This window comes from Lactuca virosa, chromosome 8 (assembly GCF_052849685.1).
Source record: "Lactuca virosa cultivar CGN04683 chromosome 8, Lactuca_virosa_CGN04683_v6, whole genome shotgun sequence".
Taxonomy (NCBI): domain Eukaryota; kingdom Viridiplantae; phylum Streptophyta; class Magnoliopsida; order Asterales; family Asteraceae; genus Lactuca; species Lactuca virosa.
In genome coordinates this window covers 114,249,395-114,270,956 of record NC_136433.1, presented here as the reverse complement: position 1 = coordinate 114,270,956, position 21,562 = coordinate 114,249,395, and the positions used below count along the sequence as shown (strand labels likewise).

The 21,562-nt window shown below is 35.5% G+C and overlaps 1 protein-coding gene across 3 annotated transcripts; it reads left to right on the top strand.

Annotated features, from left to right (window-relative positions):
• Nucleotides 1–9,302: 9,302 nt before the first annotated feature.
• Nucleotides 9,303–20,509, top strand: PRT6 (proteolysis 6). Of its 3 annotated transcripts, none has more exons than XR_013717634.1 (19): nucleotides 9,303–9,604; nucleotides 10,062–11,168; nucleotides 12,042–13,099; nucleotides 13,186–13,326; nucleotides 13,817–14,060; nucleotides 14,149–14,859; nucleotides 15,487–15,672; nucleotides 15,763–16,460; nucleotides 16,712–16,763; nucleotides 16,847–17,474; nucleotides 17,557–17,765; nucleotides 17,931–18,445; nucleotides 18,540–18,644; nucleotides 18,912–18,978; nucleotides 19,057–19,134; nucleotides 19,252–19,320; nucleotides 19,416–19,539; nucleotides 19,838–19,898; nucleotides 20,209–20,509. XR_013717634.1 is itself a non-coding variant. In XM_079064514.1 (18 exons), the coding sequence occupies exons 1-17, from the start codon at nucleotides 9,524–9,526 to the stop codon at nucleotides 19,488–19,490; spliced, it is 6,024 nt and encodes a 2,007-aa protein (XP_078920640.1). In that variant the 5' UTR covers nucleotides 9,303–9,523; the 3' UTR covers nucleotides 19,491–19,539; nucleotides 20,209–20,509. The 3 variants fall into 3 exon arrangements, 1 of the variants encoding a protein (XP_078920640.1); XR_013717633.1 differs by having other exon boundaries at nucleotides 19,832–19,898; XM_079064514.1 differs by lacking the exon at nucleotides 19,838–19,898.
• Nucleotides 20,510–21,562: the final 1,053 nt, after the last annotated feature.

Genomic DNA, 21,562 nt, shown 5'->3' with positions numbered 1-21,562 from the left:
GCTTTCTTAAATAATCATAATTTACCAGAAAATATATACCAAATCTAATAGTATAAGGTTTTACATTCTTTGATCTGTTACCTTATTGGTCCATTTAATTAATTTTATTGTTAAATGTTTAAACATGATTTGGTTCAAAAAAACATTGAATGCATGCATTACGTTTTTGGAAGTGATTAAAGTTTGTTGTATTTGTCACTATGTGAAGTTTGAGTGAAACTCGTGTTATATGACCTAAGCAAAATTTGGGTGTCTTATCAAGTATCATCGGACATGTTTCAGAAAAGTCGGAATACATTTTGAAAAAGTGATGATACGTACGAAATTTAATCTGTTACATTTTTTAGAATAAGGCTACGATAGGCAGTCCGTTTTAATATAACAGGATTAATTTAGATAGTTTTTGCATCTCCTTCAATTCATTAGTTAGTCGACACTATCACACAACCGTGCATTCCTTTTATTTTTTTTATGTATGTATTTATATTTCTTATCTAAAAAAAATATAACATGTATTGATAAATTTAACAATAAATATATTTATTATCATTTAGTAATTATTAGTTTTAACAAACACTTACGTGTCGTTTGGTTCGCTGGAATCCGTTGGAATTAGAAGGAATTGGAATCTAATTCCATCATTTTCCTTTGTTTGGTTCAAGCTTTCAAAAGGAATTGGGTTCCTAAATGAGTCAAATTTTCCTTCCAAGGAGGGAAAATAAATTCCATCCAAAAACTTAAGGAATTAAAATTCCTTTCAAGTGAGAATATTGAATGTTACCATATTACCCATTAAACTTCTAACACTACATATGAAACCCCTATGTCGCCACCATTACCATCACCATCACCACCCCTCCACCACCACCCACCACCACCTCCACTGCCACCCACCATCACCATCACCACCACCGGTACCTCTGCTACCACTACCCTCCACCCACTAGCACCGTCACCTCCACCACTGCCATCGCTATCACCACCTCCACCACCACACATCACTGCTGTCACCAACCGCTACATACCACCTGTACCACCACCCACCACCGCCACAACCACCCACCACCACCACCATCACTACCTATACCACCACACTACCTTCCACCTCCACCACCACTCACCATCGCGACCATACCATCACTGCCACCATCACCGCCATCACCTCCGCCACCACCACCAACACCTTTGCCACCACCTTCATCACCACCACTGTTACTACCACCATTGCCACATCCACTACTACACCACCCACCACCTCCGCCACTACTCATGGCCACCACCATCACAATTACTACCACCACCACTGTCATCACCTCCACCACTACCCACCATCACCACTATTGCCACCGTCAACATCACTGCCACCATCACCATCACCATCATTTACTAATTTTATTTTATATCATATATTTTTACTTATAAGTTATAAAACAAAGTAAAAAATAAGCAAAAAAAGGGCATTTTTGTCATTTTATGTTATTTCAATTCCATTTTCTGCCAACTAAACATAATATGGAATTGGATTCAAATTTCATTCCCGTCAACCAAACAGAATATGGAATTGGATTGCAATTCCTGACAAATTCCAATTCCTTAACAAATTCCAATTCCTTCAAAAACATTCTGCGAACCAAACGCCACCTTACATTATTCACAAGATAAACTAAAACCATTGTTACTAAAAACTGCTATTGATTTTTTTAAACTTTAACACCCCGACTTTTAACAATGAGAATATGCAATCAAATGACATCATTTGCTATGATGTTGATGTCCAACATAATCCACTCCAATTTTCACTTTTCATTTAACAATATATTACAAACCGAATGAGTGTTACAATCCGAAACCATAGAGAAACACTAAATAAATACAAAACAACCTCAAACCCTAACCCTAAAATCAAGTTGCAGCCGCCACCCTTATCACCCCTCACTTCCAGTCGCCGCCTTGAACCACCGAAGTGACCCGTCGCTGCTCCTGCTACCGACGAAGCCAATGACCGTTGAAGGCCGACGTCGTGGCTGATGTTGTTGTCGTTCTCGGTCGCACATCCTTCCTTCCTCTGATTCGTTGTCCGTCACGCTGGCGGTATCGCCTTTTGGTTGCGTCGTCAAGCGCCACCACTGCCCTTTCGTCGTCCCTCCGCCCGCCGTCCTCCTACGACAGTGAGGTTGCAGCTGCGTTTATGGGTGTTTCAAATGTGTGTGTGAGCGTGTTTCTGTCGATGTCACGTGTGTGTGTGTTTGTTGGCCGGAAATCGAAGAGGCATCCACCATGGCAACCGACCATGGTGGTTGTCGCCGTTCTACCACCACCAACCGCCATCTCGGGTGGTTGTGTGCGTGTGTGGGTGTTGGATTAACATTACGTGTAAACCGAGAAGCTTTGGATGGTGTTTGGACCTAAAAATTAAAGACTCCCGCCATTAAAATGGTGGTTGTTGCCTCCTGCCGCCATGAACCGCCGCCGATCACCACTGCCCGAGGTGGCAGTGGGTGGTGCTCGATTTATTAAATATTTAATTACCTAAACATCTAACTTTTGTCCGAGTGGCACGAGTTTGGGGTTGGAAACCCTAATTAGGGTTTAGAAAACCCTAGTTTTGGAGTTTTGACGGGACCCACGTTAAAACTGTTAATTGAGCTTTAAATAATACTTAATAATGCCCTACAATTAACTTAATGCAATATTCGACTTAATGTATTAAGTCCTTAAGGGGTTAAGTGTGGAACACTAACCCTAGTTATAATTTTATGTGGAAAACCCTAGAATCGAGAAGCTTTATTTTGGACAATGATCGGGAGCGTATTTGGGCTATTGATTGGATTATTATTACACCCGAGAATGACTAAGTTAAACCTTAATTAGCCCTACCCTTAGGTGATTAAGTCCTTAATGGGTTAAGTGTTCTTACTTAACCCTAATCGTCATTTTATGTGAAACCTTAATCGTCGTTTCATGTGAGGTAATCACTGTTGCAAGTGACTATGACCTGTGATCGGGTATTGACTCGAGTAGGTGTTTGGAAGTGAGTTGAAGCTGGTAGAGTTCTTCGTTACTATGGTGGTTACCTACGTGCATATTGAGGTGAGTTTTGCCTCACTTTACCCGTTGGTCGAAGGAACCAATGCCGACCCACTAGTTTTGGTTATCTGTTAGTAGATGGATGCCATAAGGATTGTATGTAGTCATGTAGGATAGACTGATGACTCTTGATCTAAGCTCTCTTACCTGTTCCTTGTTTGGTTGTGGTTTTAGAGTAAGATCACCTGTCCGGGTGACTATCTCACCTCCGAGTATATACGGTCATGCATTCCTTGGATTATTGATATTTAGCATGTTGCTATGCTGTAGTGATCTGTTAGATCTGTATTCTGGTATCGAGTATGTTGCTATGTTATAGTGATATGTTAGATCTGTGTTATGGTATCGAGTATGTTGCTATGTTGTAGTGATCTGTTAGATTTGTGTTCTGGTATCGAGTATGCTGCTATGCTGTAGTGATCTGTTAGATCTATGTTCTGGTATCGAGTATGCTGCTATGCTGTAGTGATCTGTTAGATCTATGTTCTGGTATCAAGTATGCTGCTACGCTGTAGTGATCTATTATATCTGTGTTTTGGTATCGAGTATGCTGCTATGTTGTAGTGATCTGTTAGATCTATCTCCAGGTATTGAGTATGTTGCCTTGCTGTAATAATCTGTAGAATTTTATGTTATCTGTGCTTGCTGGTTATCATCTATGGAGTGCCCTTAGGGATTGTATGTGGTCATGTAGGATAGCATGAGAACTCTTGGTCTAGGCTCTCTTTCTTGTTCCTTGTTTGGTTGTAGCTCTAGAGTAGGATCATCTGTTCGGGTGGCTATCTCACCTCTGGTTACTTATGGTTACACATTCTATGGAGGTTAGCTGGTAGTAGGACTGTATACTGTGAGAGGACTAGTAGGCGGTAGTGACCTGTATGATTGCTATTGCGTGTATTATGTGCCTACTTGATCCTGATTGTTTATATGTCGACATGTGTGTGTGGTTTAGGTTGAGGCGCTCCTGCTTTATGCTGTAGGCCAAGATACCCGGTGCGAGCCGACTGTAAACCGTAGGTACGGAGGCTCGGGAAGAGCGGTAGGGTTGAGGCGGTAGGCCAACAAACTTTGGGTATTCCAGCCCGATGGCTGATTGGACTCATTGTATATTGGCATCCCAGTCTGGGGTATTCCATCCCGAGGATGACTGGACCCGGAGGTTGACTGGGCCTAGGGTATTCCAACCCGATGGTTGATTGGACCCGACATGTTTGATTGTATATGTTATCCATTTGTGTGGTGGTATTTTGAGGGAAACTCATTAAGCTTTATGCTTACCCAATTGTTTATGGTTTTAGGTATCATCGATGATTGCGAGAAGGCGAAGGCGGGACTGTACACACTCATCAACAACATTGAAGATTCCGTGTTTTGTACAATACTCTGATTTTAATAAATGTAAATTGGAATAAATGGTTTTCTTAAAGAATGGTTTAATAAATTGGGAAGTTTTACCTTAATAAAAATGAAAAATTTTGGTTGGGAAAATGGGACGTTACAATGTAAGTATATATTTTTGAATTAGGGTTCATATGAACCTTCATAAAATTCCAATAATTTGAAAGGATACAGTTTGTTACCTTGATTGTCTTTATTTGGTGATGAAATCGTCATGAAGTTAAATAGAAGTTTCTAGACAATTTAAAAGGTTTCTAAGCTCAAATGAGGTTTATAGGCAAGTTAGCTAGTTTTAAGACTTAAGATCTACATGCTACATGTTTTAATCCAAAAATATTCGAAAAACATCGACCCTAAGCCCCGACTATATATGGTCAACATAGCAACTCATACATCATAGGTTGATTTGAGAACATATAATATAATAAACTATTAATTAAACTACATACATAAAAGTAAATTGGGGTTTTTTGTTAAATTATTAATTTAACTAATTAAATAGCAAACGACACAAATAACGAGTTTAAAACAATTGATTTGAAGTACTTCTACTCAGATTACGAATCCCCCATTTTTCTATGGTTGATTTCCTAGTAGTGCAATGAATCTATGTTTGCAAGTACTGATTTATAATGCAATTAGTTGTCTTGGTCCAACTAACTAATGCTATTATTTATAAAAACAGTTAACACAATGATCATGTAATCAACTATATAAATAATCAATTATAGTTTTGAATTATGAGAGAGTTGATCTATCTAACTATGTTCATGATAATTAATTAGCTCATTGCAGGTTTAAATTCACGATTATATTACTTAACCCTAGGATTTCATCTATCTATAGTCCTAACAATTTATTGTTATAAATTAGTTAATATTCAAGCTCATATAATTAGATTGGTCCTCTAAATCATATAAACTTAGCAAAAAGTAATAAAAATCGGAACTTTAACACATAATGATTTACGATCAAACAAACATAATAAATACTAAACTAAATAAATTCAAACTAGAAAAATCGAACCATAGTATTAGGGGTTCATCAATCTAAGCAGAAATATAGGGTGATTAGCGCATAATCGAAAGTAGGAAACAACAAATAAACATGTTGGTGTTGTTTGACATTTTTTTTAAAAATTTAACTGATTGAATAAAAGTTGAATCCACGCTTTGATCTTCAAACATAAACTTTGAATGTGTCCTTCAGCTTCAAAATGCATTTTGGTCTTCTAAACTTCATATTTTATTTTTGGAACAGGTTGGGATTGATACCTCTCTCTATAAAGGTTGAAAAATCGCATATATATATATATATATATATATATATATATATATATAAAGAGAGAGAGAGAGAGAGAGAAAGAGAGAGAGAGAATATGGATACACGTCGCGACTCTGGTATTTGTTGCATCACAAGCTAGAAAGTTTCCGTGATGTACTCGAACTCTTCAGCCGGAGCATAACGTGTGTATGAGGTTGGCGTGACAAGCCTTTTAGTTTTTGACTTTTTAGCCTTATCAACTCCATTCGTGTCCTAATATTTTCCTTTTGTTGATCAACTATGATTTTTCGTATATTTATCAAATTCAAAGCATTATCATTTAAGCTCATAAACATGGTTTCAGGCATCACTAATCGGCCGCTAATCGGTGGAGCAGCCATTAGGGATTGATTAGTTAGGCGGAGATTAATCGGGGACCATTAACTCTTAAGAAAATTATTCAAAATTTTATGAATCTAACTTTAATCCTCCAAAATAAGCGATTAATCGACGATTAGGTCCGACTTTGACCTGCATTGACAAAACCCGATTTGGTCCGATTAAGTCCGATTAATTCCGACTTTGACCTGCATTGACCAAGCCCGATTATAGTGACGGATTAACAATAAATCTCATTGGTGGAGGTCCGATTAGCGATTAAATGGCCGATTAGGCCGATTTCTGCAACACTACTCATAAAGATTAAGATAATGGCGTAAACATTTGTATGAGTATGGCCACATCATTAACTGTATGTGGTTTTTGAAGGACTTTTCGTTTGAAGATGTTACTTCATAAACCAAGGATTTGAGGTGTGTTTACCGGGAGTACACATTAATATACCGTACTTTTGTATTTTGATGAGTTTTGCTTGGTTTTTATAATATGATATTATAATGTGAACCTTGATTGCAATGTAGATTATTTGTGCATTCATTAAATGATATTTTTTTTGAAATGCTTTTGTAAATATAAAGCTTAAATGCTTATTTTTGAGAAAAAGAGTTTTAGCATCATACTTGTTGTATACATGTTAGGATGGGAAGTGACTTGTGTGGACCCGATGACGACTATAATATTTGCGTGATAGTGACTAGATTTATAGATAATCTCCACTTAAACACGAGGGCTAGCTACCCCTTGTGTGACACTTGAGATAATGGCACCCTAGTTCCTAGTATGATGGGATTTCCGTCATGAAAAATATAGGTGGGATTTCCACCTAATGGTAAGATTTCTACCATTAATGTGAAGGGATTTCTCTCAAGTGTCCATTGCCATTTATGTGATGGACTATTGAAATTGGCAAGAGGGTGGGATAAATGAATGCATTACATAAATACATCATGAAATATTCTTGATTATCCCTTTTGTGAATTTGAAATGATTTATCAATATTTGCAACAAATACTTAGCTCTTGAGTGTGTGAAAACTTATAGGGCATATAAGACCCCTTTCAAACTTGTTTTTGGTTAATAAAATCCCAAAGTGTTTTGGAGATTTGATTCGAGTAAAATGGATTCTTACTTTAAATGAATCAACCTCGGATGAACTCACTAGGTAATTTCATGCCTAACTTTATTTTGATGTGTGCTCATATTGAAGACCCTAGCTTAAGTTTGGGATTAGCCGCCTAGACCTTAAGAAAGCCACAGAATGTGCGGTGAGCTTGAACCATGTTGTGATATTTTATTGTTAACAACCTCTCTATTTAAAAACTTACTAATGTGTTTTTGAGATATCGAGGCTATATTTTCTGCAATTATTTTCAAATTAAACACTTGAATATTATAATGTTTTTCTTTAACTATGTTTTCAAATAGACCTAGCGAGGGATGTTACAAAATCCCCTCTATAAGATGGCTTAATAACATTTCTATTACTTTAGAAAATTCGACTAACTTAAAGTCGAAAAATAAAGCAATTTCCAAATGATATTTAGCTCATTAATAAATAACCAATTGAAAATAATTGGTCCACCAAAAAGACTTGACCAATCAATTTTATAAGAGTAACTCGTACATTACACTGTTGATTGCTACAAAATTCGTTTTAATGGGATTATTATAATGACACACCACCTTTTATACATATACTTGGGAGATCCAAAAGATAGGGTAACACATATTATGGTTTTAATCGGGAATGATAAGATTAAATAGGGTAAATCCATAGATAATTATGTATAAATAAATCGACGTAAAATTAAAATCAAGATATCTAACTAAGTAGGTTGCTTATAAATGAAAAATTATCCTTATCTGAATTAAAAACTTTTGGAAATAAATGTTTAAGTATAAAGCAAGAATTACATTGACATTGAAAAATCAGTTAGAGGCTATATTGCTACCTATTCTTCCAGGAATAAATATGCATTTTCTTACTTTGAGGTACATGATACAATATGATTATATTTCTCTTTTGCATGAAATGTTATCATGAAATGATATGTGTATATGATTTAAATAGCACCTTATGAAATGTTTATGTTACCGATGGTCTTTATGATAGAATATCATCATGCATATGTCTCCTGTGGAGTATCGATCTATCCTTCGTTATCGCCTCATGATTCCTCTATTCCCAATTAATGAGATATGCCCAGTTTGCCGCAAGGCATGTTTGGATACCTTTGGGGAACATGCGGTTCATTGTAGAGAGCTCCCTGGTTTCAAGTACAGACATGATGTGGTTAGGGATGTTCTCTTTGATGCTTGTCGGCGTGCTGGTATTTCTGCGAAGAAAGAAGCGCCAGTGAACTTTTTGACGGACCCGCAGGATGGAAGATCCACACTTAGACCGGATGACATTTTGGTCTTTGGATGGGTAGGAGGGAAGCACGCGTGTGTGGATCTTACTGGGGTCTCTCCTCTCGTCGGTTTGAGGAGCGGGGGTTTCACAGCAGGGCATGCCGCTTTGAAAGCCGCTGCGTGCAAAGTGGCAAATCACGAGAATGCATGTATAGAAAATCAACATGTGTTTGTACCTTTTGCATTTGACACATTTGGTTTTCTCGCACCAGAGGCGATGGAGCTCCTCAACAGAGTCCAACGGGTCATGCACTCTAATGTCATATCTCCTAGATCCACAGATGTTGTTTTCAAAAGGATTAGTTTTGCGATCCAGAAAGGGCTATCGGCGCAGCTTGTTGCCCGTTTGCCTTCCATCGATATGTATTGAGCTATATTATGCTTTTTGAATATATTCTAATATAACAAATTAATCATGCATTGAACATGATATTTGTGAATGGTATGATGAAATGAAAAGAGTTCTTGTTGCGTGCACATCTATACATTGAATGTGAATTTCATTTGGTTGATAGTCTAGGCGTCCTTGAGAACTAAATGGTTGGCTCGCGAAATAGTTGTATCCGTCTCCTAGTTAGCTAACAACCTAATAAGATATCGTCTAGTTAGGGAACGACCTATTACAAGGGACAAGAAGCGGCAAGTGTTGAAAAGTGAAGGGTGTAAGTTGGGAAAATGGTAAAAGTAATGGCGGTGACATGATTTAACCGCAGAAAGCGTTGGTATGTAAAATAGGAAAAAGGGGAATTCTGCACGCAATTAGTCCTTTGAACCGTGGTTCTTTCTTGAGAGCCTCGAGTGGAGACGGGGGTTGGTTAATATCCTGTAGTTGTACTCCAAGATAAAAGTGATATAAAAATCTCAGAGGGGATTAGGATTCTGATGCAATACTGCTTCTTCAGCCCTGGGGCGTCAAAGCTGTGAAATCGGCAACTGTTATTGCGCCGATTGGCTTCTTCGATACATGTTCAGGATGGAGATTGATTCATCATCATCATCCGAACCCAACACGCCTCCGCTTTCTCCAAAAGATCATATACTCAAGGTAGTATTTTATCTTTAAATTCTTTAACCCTGAATTTGTACCGGAAATTGGGCATTTTCGATAGTGACAATCATGGATTGGAAATGTATCTGGAAATGGGAAATTTGTTGTGATTTTTCTTTCAGTACGCATTTAGATTAGTTTGGAATTTGGTTAATATAATTGATTCTCACTGTTTTGCTGACAATTTTCAGTTAAGGAACAGTAAATTTGAACGGCTACCCCCATAGTTGACTGATTCTGGAATAGAGGAGTATAGTGATCCTCATATTCAATGGGGGAAAGTTTACGTTTTCACTAGTAAAAAGTCATAATCAGTTCTTCTCATACTAAATTGAGATCTTTTATCATTTTCCAAAAACCAGACATTTTCTTCTAGTGTTTTAGGTCACTTAAAATTGCCATTTTAGGTCAGTTAAAAACACGATGTTGACATATTTTCTTTTTTTGGTATCAGAGGCTTGTCCTGATAGGAGTTCCTGAAGACAGACTCGATCATCAGGAGTCTGGCTTAGTTTCATATGTTAAAGAAAACAAACATCGAATACCAGATATCGTCTCTGCGGTTCTACCAACTGATGTTGAAATGGAAACTGCCATGGAAGTCCAGTCAGAACCTCCTGCTAGATCAAAGATTGAAGATTTACTACATGAAAGTATGATCTGGTTACAGTGGTTGATGTTTGATGGTGATCCTAGTGAAGTCCTACATCGCCTGGCAATCATGAATATTGGTCAACGTGGTGTTTGTGGGGCTGTTTGGGGTCACAATGATATAGCATATCGTTGTAGAACATGTGAACATGATCCCACTTGTGCAATTTGTGTCCCATGTTTCCAAAATGGTAACCACAAAGACCATGATTACTCCATCATATATACAGGTGGTGGATGCTGTGATTGTGGGGATGTGACTGCATGGAAACGTAGTGGCTTTTGTTCTAAACATAAAGGAGCTGAACAGATACAGCCACTTCAACAAGATGTTGCAAATACTTTATCTCCTGTTCTTGATTCCCTTCTCGTTTTCTGGAAGAACAAACTACTATTTGCAGAGAGCATTCATCAAGATCGTGATCGACCCACTCTTGATGATAATGTTACAGAACAGAAAAAGGTTGCAGATGAGCTGACATCAGCGGTGGTAGGGATGCTTTTGGAATTTTGCAAGTGTAGTGAAAGTTTACTCAGTTTTGTTTCTGGAAGGGTATGCTCTTTGGTTGGTTTGTTGGATGTTCTTGTAATGGCAGAGAGGTTTTTAAGCACTGAAGTTGTCCGGAAGCTTCAGGAGTTACTGTTGAAATTACTAAGTGATCCTTTCTTCAAGTATGAGTTTGCAAAGGCTTTTTTACGGTATTACCCCACAGTTGTGAATGAAGCTGTAAAAGAGTGTAAAGATTCTATTTTTAGAAAGTATCCACTACTGCCGACATTTTCTGTTCAAATCTTCACTGTTCCTACTCTGACACCACGCCTTGTTAAGGAAATGGATCTTTTGGCAATGCTGTTGGAATGTTTGACCAATATATTCAGTTCTTGTTCTAGAGAGGATCATCGACTACAGGTAAAATCAGCTTCTATTAGTGTTCCTATCAGGTTATTATGGTGTTTTAATATCATCTTTGATGTTGAAATTATCATCACTTTCTTTGTTTGACATTCATCTACTTACTTACTCTAAGGTAGTGTTTGGTATATAGTAATCAAGGAAAGAATGGAATGGAGCATTACAACGGAATGAAAAAATCATGTTTGTTTGTCTCATAGGAATGGAATGGATCATTCGTGATTCCTTTTTCTAGGATTATATCCATTCATATGGAGGAGTGTTTTTCTTTTTAATTTCTTGATGAAATGGAATGATATGTTATAAATTATTTTATTATATATATATATATATATATATATATATATTCAATCACAATAATGTTTATGTAAAATTTCTGAACTCGAATTCACTTATTTATCGTCATTTTCCAAAAACAAATAATATTTTTACTTTAATTCTATCTTAAGATTTCATGGTATCTAATTGAATTTGCATTTATATTTTTATAAAAAGTTATTTAAAGAGATGAATGAACTTTTTTTTGATTGTTTGAAATACAAATAATACAATTTTAAATGACATGAAATATGTTGATAGACAATTTATTTAGCGATATATTTTTATTTGATTAGTTTTTTTTAATTAATTTTTATAGAATATTGTTCTTTTTCCTTATTTATCAATATAATCTCGTTTAGTTCTCCGATTATATGTATCAAACAACATGCTTGAATGACTCATTCCATTCCTTTAAACCAACCAAACATGATGAGGGAATGTGATGACCTTATTCATTCCATCACCTTTGTGATTCCATTCCTTAATACCAAACAGAGTTTAAATTTCATTTTCCAATCATTGTCTTCTGTTGATGATTTCTTTTTCCAGGTTTCCAAATGGGGAAACTTATATGAAACAACGCATCGTGTGGTTGAAGACATTCGATTTGTCATGAGCCATTCAACAATTCCAAAATACATGACATGTGACAGGCGTGATATCTCAAGAACATGGATGAAACTTTTAGCTTTTGTCCAAGGCATGAGCCCTCAAAAAAGAGAAACAAATATTCACATAGAAGAAGAAAACGAAAACATGCATTTACCTTTCGTTTTAGGTCATTCAATTGCAAATATTCATGCTCTGTTAGTGGCTGGAGCATTTTCCAACAAAGAAACAGAAGATGAATCAGTCATTGATGAACAAGATAGTTTAAGACATGCAAAAGTGGGAAGACTTTCACAAGAAAGCTCTGTTTCTAGTGTGACTGGGAGTGGAAGGGGTAATGATAGTTTCACAGTGTTGACTTCAATTTCATGGTTGACTTTTGAGTGTTTAAGAGCGATTGAAAACTGGTTGAAAGTGGACAATACATCAGGAGATCTTAATTCGAGAGGAACCAATGCTTCTGGTAGTAATTTCTTTCAGTTAAAGAGAACACTTTCTAAGTTTAGAAAGGGAAAAACTATCTTCAAGTCACCTTCAAGTAAAACTATGGGTGGTGGTGTTCATCAACGTTTGACCGGGTCAAATGACACCATTTCTGCAGGTTTAAGCGATCATCAAATGGAAGGAGATTATACAAACGAATTGGAATCACTTAGTGTTCTAAGTTTATCAGATTGGCCAGAAATTGAATATGATGTTAGTTCACAGGAGATATCAGTACACATTCCATTACACCGATTGCTGTCATTGGTTTTACAAAGAGCATTAAAGAGGTGTTATGGTGAATCTGAATCTGAATCTGAATCTGGATTGCCAGCTGTATATGGTGATTTCTTTGGTCATGTTTTAGGTGGTTGCCACCCGTATGGATTCTCAGCTTTTGTAATGGAACATCCTTTGCGAATTAGGGTTTTCTGTAGTGAAGTTCATGCTGGAATGTGGAGAAAAAACGGGGATGCTGCAATATTATCTTATGAGTGGTATCGTTCTGTTCGATGGTATGTATGCAAAAATTTCCAAATTACATCTTTTTACCTACCCTTCTTCTAAGATTGATTTTCATTCTTCTTTTCTCTCTTTTCAGGTCTGAACAGGGTTTAGAACTTGATCTATTTCTTCTACAGTGTTGTGCTGCATTAGCCCCTGCAGATCTTTATATTGCTAGAATCATCGAACGTTTTGGTCTTTCAAGTTACCTTTCCTTAAATTTGGAAAGAGCTAGTGAGTACGTATCTTTCCTAAAACTTTCTCTATGTGTGGGAGAACATGTTATTGTTATGCATAGGTGTTGATGAACAATTGGAATAGATTCAATGCTGTCCTAAATCAACAGGATCAATATGGAAAGTAATTTTCTATTTTGAATGGAAAATTCACAAAAAAGCTAATCTAGAAGGAAAGCTCATATAAGTGATGAATTCTCACTAATTCTCACACTAAAGGCTATTACAATTTTTTTAGGGTTTCATAAGGAATGAACATGTATTTATATAATGTTCATGATAATTATGTTAAAGATTTTGGTGCCATGTCAGCAAAAGCTTCTTTATAAACTGACTAGGTAAAACCGACCGCAACACTTGAAAGACCTTTTTAAACCGACCGGCGCGGTTATCGAGAGTCTGTATTTTTTTCTAATGTCATCACCAAAGCTAATATCTAATCAGTGAGACTAACAATAGGTAATGTAACAATAATATCTATGATATTTTCAGGTATGAAGCGGTTTTGGTACAAGAAATGCTAAATCTTATTATACAGATAGTAAAAGAAAGGCGATTTTGTGGATTAACTACAGCTCAATGTCTACAACGTGAGTTAATCTATAAGCTATCAACCGGAAACGCTACTCATAGTCAACTGGTCAAATCCCTTCCGCGTGACCTTTCCAAAGTCGAACAATTTCAACAAATTTTAGACACTGTAGCCGAGTACTCATATCCATCTGGAATCAAACAGGTAATGGGATGAGTATTTTTTTTTTTATCAATGTGAAGTTAAATTCCTTTCCATATACTAAAATTACGATAATGCCATTTTATGTTAGGGTATGTACAAATTACGGTTGGAATACTGGAAAGAGTTGGATTTGTATCATCCTCGTTGGAACTCACGAGACTTGCAAGTTGCAGAAGAAAGATACTTGCGTTTTTGTAGTGTGTCTGCATTGATGAATCAGCTCCCAAAATGGACAAAAATCTATGCTCCTCTTAATGGGTTAGCTAAAGTTGCCACATGTAAAACAGTTCTTCAAATCATCCGATCTGTTCTTTTCTACGCGCTTTTTACAGATAAATTAATAGCATCGCGTGCGCCAGATGGCGTTCTTATAACAGCATTGCACTTGTTGTCACTAGCTTTGGACATTTCTCAAGCACAGATCGAGTCACAATCTGGTGGTTTTGATAATTCTATTCCCCTTTTAGTCTTTGCTGCTGAAGAAATATCTACAGGGTTGAATGATGGATATGATGATCAAAGCTTGTTGTCGCTTCTTGTGTCGCTAATGAGGATAAATAAAAAGGAAAATGCTTATAACTATGTGGAGTCTGGTGGGTTTGACCTTTCTTCTTTGATTAAGAATCTTCTTCAGAAGTTTGCTGAGCTGGATGCTGGATGTTTAACAAAACTGCAAATGTTGGCGCCTGAAGTTGTTAATCAGTTATCTTATTCTAGTGATGTGAGTAACAACAGTGCACCTGTTTCTGATAGTGAAAAAAGAAAGGCAAAAGCACGTGAGAGACAAGCTGCGATAATGGTCAGTTACAGTTTTCCAGCTTTTTTAGATTTAAGAAAACATTGTATTTATTAGCTTTATACAAATTTCACCCATATTTTTTTTGTTACAGTAACTTCATAAATTACAATATTAGACAAATTATAACAAAAATAAATTATTAATATATAATTACACTTGTATTTTGAAATAAATATATTCAACACACATTAAAGTAAATGTTACACATGCATTTTGAAAATAGTAGACATATGTTTAAAAAAATATTTCACATTTATGTGTTGGAATGGTTTCCCCACAAATGATCAATTAGTTAAAGCATTTTGTGGACTGAAATGAGCTTCAGTTATGTGTTTTGTTTAAATATGTATTTTGTTTTAAATTATTAGGAAGTACTACATTTTTAAATAAGTTTGAAACATAAAACTTAGTAACAAATATTTACATATATAATATTATCATACAACTAATAAACTAAAAATGCATAATTTAAAGTTGAAAGACCAATTTGTACGAAGGAAACTTTTAACTTCGAATTTTGATAACACCATTTTGGTGTAACAAATGGTTTTGGATTGGAGATGCCTTTAGAAAATAAGAGATTTCTACTACCCTTTTAAATTTTAAATTTTGTTATGTTACATACAGGAAAAGATGAAGGCACAGCAGTCAAAGTTCATGGAGAATATGACAGAAGACACTGGCTTAGATGACACAAATGATCCTGAAGAAAGTCTTCCTGATGTCGCAACTGATTCAGATGTACAAGTAGTCTGCTCTCTTTGTCATGATGCAAATTCCAAGACTCCTGTCTCTTTTCTAATTCTTCTCCAGGTTGGTAATCTACTGTTGTTTATATTATTACATTTGACTATTTGACTATTTGACCATGAACTGACCTCATATCTGATTTCCTGATACAAGAAATCCAGGCTTGTGAGTTTACTTGACAAAGGTCCCCCATCATGGGAAAAAGAAGCTCAAAGATCTGGAAAGGAACAAGTCAATGAGGACACATTAACAGTTAAATCATCTGAAACAGTAAATTCCCAGTTAATGGAAGTCATTCAGACTGCAATTAATGAATTTGCATCCACTGGTCAACCAAGAGAGGTTGATGCTTTTCTGGAGTTTATAAAAACCCGATTCCCTTCTCTGAACAATATAAATATTCCTCCTCAAACAGCACATGATAGTAGTCAAAGTCAACCAACCACAGCTTCAGCTTCGGGTGATGCATTTGAAGAAGATATGTACACATTCATTCTGGATGTTATGGAAAATAATGTGGGGGAATCAGATGTTTTGATTGATGAGGTGGATTTTTCGATTCCTGGAAGTAGTTCATACAGTAGTTATGATACAAATGAATCTCTTTTGCTTGGAAAGTACATTGCTTCTCTCTCTCATGAAGTTGTAAATAATCCATCATCATCATCATCATCTTCATCAGAAAATGTGGGGTCCCCTAGTGGTAAGGCACAGATAGGTGCTTCAGTTACTTCACGGTTGCCATATGATGGATTTGGGCCTTCGGATTGTAATGGCATTTATGTTACTTCTTGTGGCCATGCTGTCCATCAAGGTTGCCTTGATCGTTATCTACGCTCGCTGAAGGAAAGGTAAAATGACTATTTTACCCTTATCTCTCATTATCTTTTATAAAATTAACAAGGGTTAATTAATTGCAAGTTTCGTCCCTGAAAGAAAGTTTCCGGCCGGGCTATCGATGTGATTTGGTTTTGGTCCATGACCAACGTAAAATGACTATTTTGCCCTTATCAGAAATATACATTACTGTTTTAGGAAAACATCATTGTTCTATGTATATATATTTTGGGATCACCTAAGATGTGGGATGTATTGTCTGCAGATACACACGAAGGATTGATTTTGAAGGAGGACATATTGTGGATCCAGATCAGGTGCATCTTGTTCAAGTCCATTGTAGATTTTGATGCGAATAATTCATAATTTTTTTCTTATATTTTTGTTTTTTGATGTCCAGGGGGAGTTTTTATGTCCTGTTTGTCGGGGCCTTGCAAATTCTGTCCTACCTGATTTGCCTAGAGAAGGAACGATAATGAAGGAGAGTGTATCATCCAAAATTCCAAATCTGTCCCCCATGAATGCTTCTAACTATGAATCATCTGAACATCTTCTTCTTAAACAATCCCTATCTCTCTTACAAGCTTCTGCAGATGTTTCTAGAAGGAACGAATTCCTCAAATCTTTTCCAGTAAAACACAAAGGAGGAACAGGCGCGAATCTTGAATCCGTGGTTCATTTACTACACGAAATGTATTTTCCAGGAAATGATAAAATCTCAGGATCAAGTCGGTTGAGTGACTCCATGATCATGTGGGACACACTCAAATATTCCCTTGTGTCTACAGAAATTGCTGCAAGATCTGAAAAAACTTCACATGCCACCAATTATAGCATTAGTTCATTGTATGAGGAATTAAGATCTTCCAGTGGCTTCATTTTGTCATTGTTGCTGAAAATTGTCCACAGCATCCGTGCCCAAAATTCTCTTGATGTCCTTTTAAGATTAAGATGTATTCAACAGTTTGCAAAGTCTATACATGCTGATACTCTCAATGAACTACCTGGTCATACAAACAGAGTTGAAGGTATGTTATTATTTTTACTTTAATGAGTTTACATGTTTTTTGTGAAATTGATTTTGTTGATATTGTTTTCTTTTGTTTTCAGAAAATATGATGAGCATATTGGAAAATGCTGACATGGGCATACGATTCCCTGATGTACAGTTTTGGACCATGGCATCCAATCCTGTCCTTGCATCTGATCCTTTTTCAACTTTAATGTGGATCCTCTTCTGTCTTCCAGTCCCATTTATGTCCTCTGAGAAATCATTCTTGCCTCTTGTTCATATGTGCTATGTTGTCTCCATTACTCAGGTTCATATAACTTCTCTTCTTTTTGAGTAAATTGCAAACCTTCTTTATCCTTCTTATCAATATAGACAAATAAATATACTTTATATTTTACTCTTTCTAGTTTCTTTAATCTATTTCTCCTTTGGTTTAAGTCATCTGTTTTCTTTTGTTAATTCTGTTTTACAGGCTGTAATAACATATTTTGGGAAAAACGAATCTGCTATGGATGATTTCAGTTACCATGAATCTCTCATCACAGACATATACAAATTCATGGGTGAACATGTGTTGATACGTCAATATTTTGTTTCCAATTATATTGATAGTTCTCGTGATATTAAGGAGACAATTCGTAGCTTGAGCTTTCCATTCTTAAGAAGGTGTGCACTGTTATGGAAATTAATGAACTCTTCGAGTTTAGCACCGTTTAGTGGGGCCCACAGATCATCACAATCATTTGATGATAGAATGGATTTTGCTTATGGTTTTGCTGAAGAGTTTGTTGAAATTGAAGAGTTGGAGAAGATGTTCAAGATTCCAACATTAGAGAACATTGTTAATGATGAGGTGTCACGTTCTTTGGTTTTAAAATGGTTGAATCATTTTGCTAGAGAATTTGAAGTAGGGGTTTTGTACAAAACCCCTGTTGTCCCATTTAAGTTGATGGTTTTGCCTTACCTCTACCAAGATCTCTTACAAAGGTTCTTACTATTCTTTTAAAAAAATGTCTTAATTAAACTATGATTTTGATCTTTATTTGATTTATTAGGGCTTTTTTTTTTTTTTAATCTTCAGGTACATAAAACAGAAGTGTGTTGACTGTGGAGCAGTTCAAGATGAACCTGCATTATGCTTGTTGTGTGGTAAATTGTGCTCACCAAGCTGGAAGACATGCTGCAGGTTCATTTAATATTTAATTTTATTTAATGCCAAGTAAATTACATTTTTTGGTCCCCGAGTATTGCTGATTTTTGCAATTTTGGTCCCAAAAATATAGTCATTATACAAAACCTCAAATAAGGACCAAAATTACTAGAGAAATTTTTTTGGGACCAAAATTGAGAAAAAACAACTATACTCAGGGACCAAAAATGTACTTGGGTCCCAATTTTTTTAGTTTGAATATGAAATTATATTTGACAATTGACACATGTTGTTTCTGTTTAGGAATAACAAGTGCCAAACTCATGCAATGTCTTGTGGTGCTGGTACTGGCGTGTTTCTTTTAATCAGGGTAAGTCTCACTGATTGGATTAAATTTTTTATTATTTAAATAATATTATGTTCTGATATTAGATATTGATGAGTGTAGAAAACCACAATATTACTTCAAAGATCTGCACGTCAGGCACGTTGGCCATCTCCATACTTGGATGCATTTGGTGAAGAGGTAGTTTTTATTGTTCAAAATTTTTACTTTTTTGGAAGAAAACATTAGAAGAAATTAAAAACGGATAATATAATCTATATATAAAGTTTTTGTGTGAATAATAATGGTTGATTGCAGGATGTTGAAATGCATAGGGGAAAGCCATTGTATTTGAACGAGGAACGCTATGCAGCATTGAGTCATATGGTAGATTGATTACAAATTCATTTTGTTGAGACATAATTCATAATGATGATTTTAAGTTGTTAATAATCCCATCCATGTTGTTGATTTGATGATAGGTGGCTTCTCATGGACTTGATCGTAGTTCAAAAGTGTTGCATCAGACATCAATTGGAGCTTTTCTAATGCTATAGAGATATATAATATAGTCTTCATGTGACCTATACTTCTACTCTACTGGAGGTCTGTTCTCCACACTCTTGTTATAATTTTTTCTGCTTTTTGAAATTTAAATTAAAACCTCAAAACTATCAGAAATTCAGAATTAGCTTTTGCTTTATTGCTTCTAGTGTTGGCAATGAGTTTTTAGATCATCTTCATCTATATTTTTTTGATTATTTTATCCGCATTAATTGATTTACCCAAATGACTTGTGGGAGGGCAAATTAATTCATAAATATATAGTTTTCAACATTATTATAAAGTAATTTTAGGATATTATATGTTGTATAATCAGTTTATTATTTTTGGTCAGGGTCAGGGTCAGGGTCAGGGGAGTGGCAGATTGGGTAGGAAATTAAGATGAATTTTTCATGTTCATGGTACGACATCCTGTTTATGTGGATTTGAATATTTGATCCACCCGCCTCTTAATCTATTTGTACAGTTATTGTAAATATATATTATGCCCAAAATCATTTAATCAACTATGAAAACAACATAATATATTATTTATGTAGTGGTTGTATAAATATTTGCCAAATTTCGATATTATTTATCTCAATGTTTGTTTACTGCTTCGTTATTCCATTGAATCTCATCACATGACATGAGTAGTGTTGTAGTTTTATGACATTATAAATATCTGTTATATGATTCTTAGTTAATTGTTTTCAATGGGTACTTTATTAGGTTAGGTGTTTAGGAGGGGCTTGAGAGAAGGTTATTGATGGAGCCAAGTTGCAGACACACATACAGGGTTGATTGGTGCACTCAATTTGTATGCTGATGAAACATTTGACTAAAGAAAAGAGTCGTTGGGTGGGGGGTGGGTATATGTAAATGTATATGTGCAAGGGGGCTGTGTTGGTGGTGTATGTGTGTATGTTTGTGTCGCAGATGCAGGATTTGAATTGACATGCAACCAGAAATGTTTTATTTGTCAAGTTTTCTTTAAAATTTCAAAAAAGTGTAGTGTTTTTTTTAGATAAAATCTAAATACCATGTTCCATGTGTATTCTATTCATAGAAAAAATGAACAATGAGTTCCTTAATATAATCGACCACAATCGTAATCGTAGAATTTTGAATACTAATTAAAGTTGCGGTTATTTGATATGCTTCTTACCGAGTCTGATAAGTTGTTGGGTCTGACTCGGTATATTACATTTAGAATTCTCTGACTTGGTCTTTGACTTGTCTGATGTCGTAAGACCCAAGGTTTTAAAAACTAGTTTTTTAGTTGCACTGGTTTGATGACCGGTTACCGGTTCAACCGCCGGTTGATCTACTTCTATGTGTAGGTCTTTGAGTTGTGTAGACTCTAGGTAACCTGATCAAACGGTTTTTTTTACTAATTTTATTTGGAAATGGATTGTTTTTTTAATAGATTAAGTGAAATCCAACTATTCAAGTCTAATAAAACGGTTCAAACGGTTTTTTACCAGTTCTATCACACCGGTTCAACCCGGTTTTTTAAGATACTGTCCGGTTCGATCCGGTTTAGAAATTGACATAAACCGGTTGTTGTTGAACCGTTCTCGTTCCCGGTTCAAACCGGTTTCTAAAACATTGGTTCAATCATCAACTATCAAACAACCCCTTGACTAAATAAAATTCGATTCAATGATTAACTATCAAACAACCCCTTATTCGACATAGTAATACTCGTGCATGCACATTTTCAATGATTAATTCAATTCATGAATATGATTAGTCTCACACGTAATAGTTTTTCACGTAATGCTATGCTTTGTGTAGTTCGAGGGATTTGTATAATAATCCCTGATTGGAATATATATATTTTTATATGGTTAATAATAAAATCATCATTAAGAAACAACAAATTATGGTAAATGATATGATATCTACTGTAAACCAATGAAAACTTTACAAAATAAATCAAAAGATATTAGGATTCATGAGAGCAAAAATGGTCATGTATCTTTACATTGATTAGACATTATTCTACAAATTTTTATGATGTACATATACAATACTATTAACCATTATAAATACTTGTTAGCTATGAATTATAGGTTAATTT

What these genes read in the sequence shown, in the direction of transcription:
- PRT6 (XM_079064514.1), top strand. Translation starts at nt 9,524, where the DNA reads ATGTTCAGGATGGAGATTGATTCATCATCATCATCCGAACCCAACACG. An exon ending in ATATTGTGGATCCAGATCAG is followed by an intron (nt 16,764 to 16,846) that starts GTGCATCTTGTT and finishes TTTGATGTCCAG; the next exon opens with GGGGAGTTTTTATGTCCTGT. An exon ending in GCGTGTTTCTTTTAATCAGG is followed by an intron (nt 18,979 to 19,056) that starts GTAAGTCTCACT and finishes TGATGAGTGTAG; the next exon opens with AAAACCACAATATTACTTCA.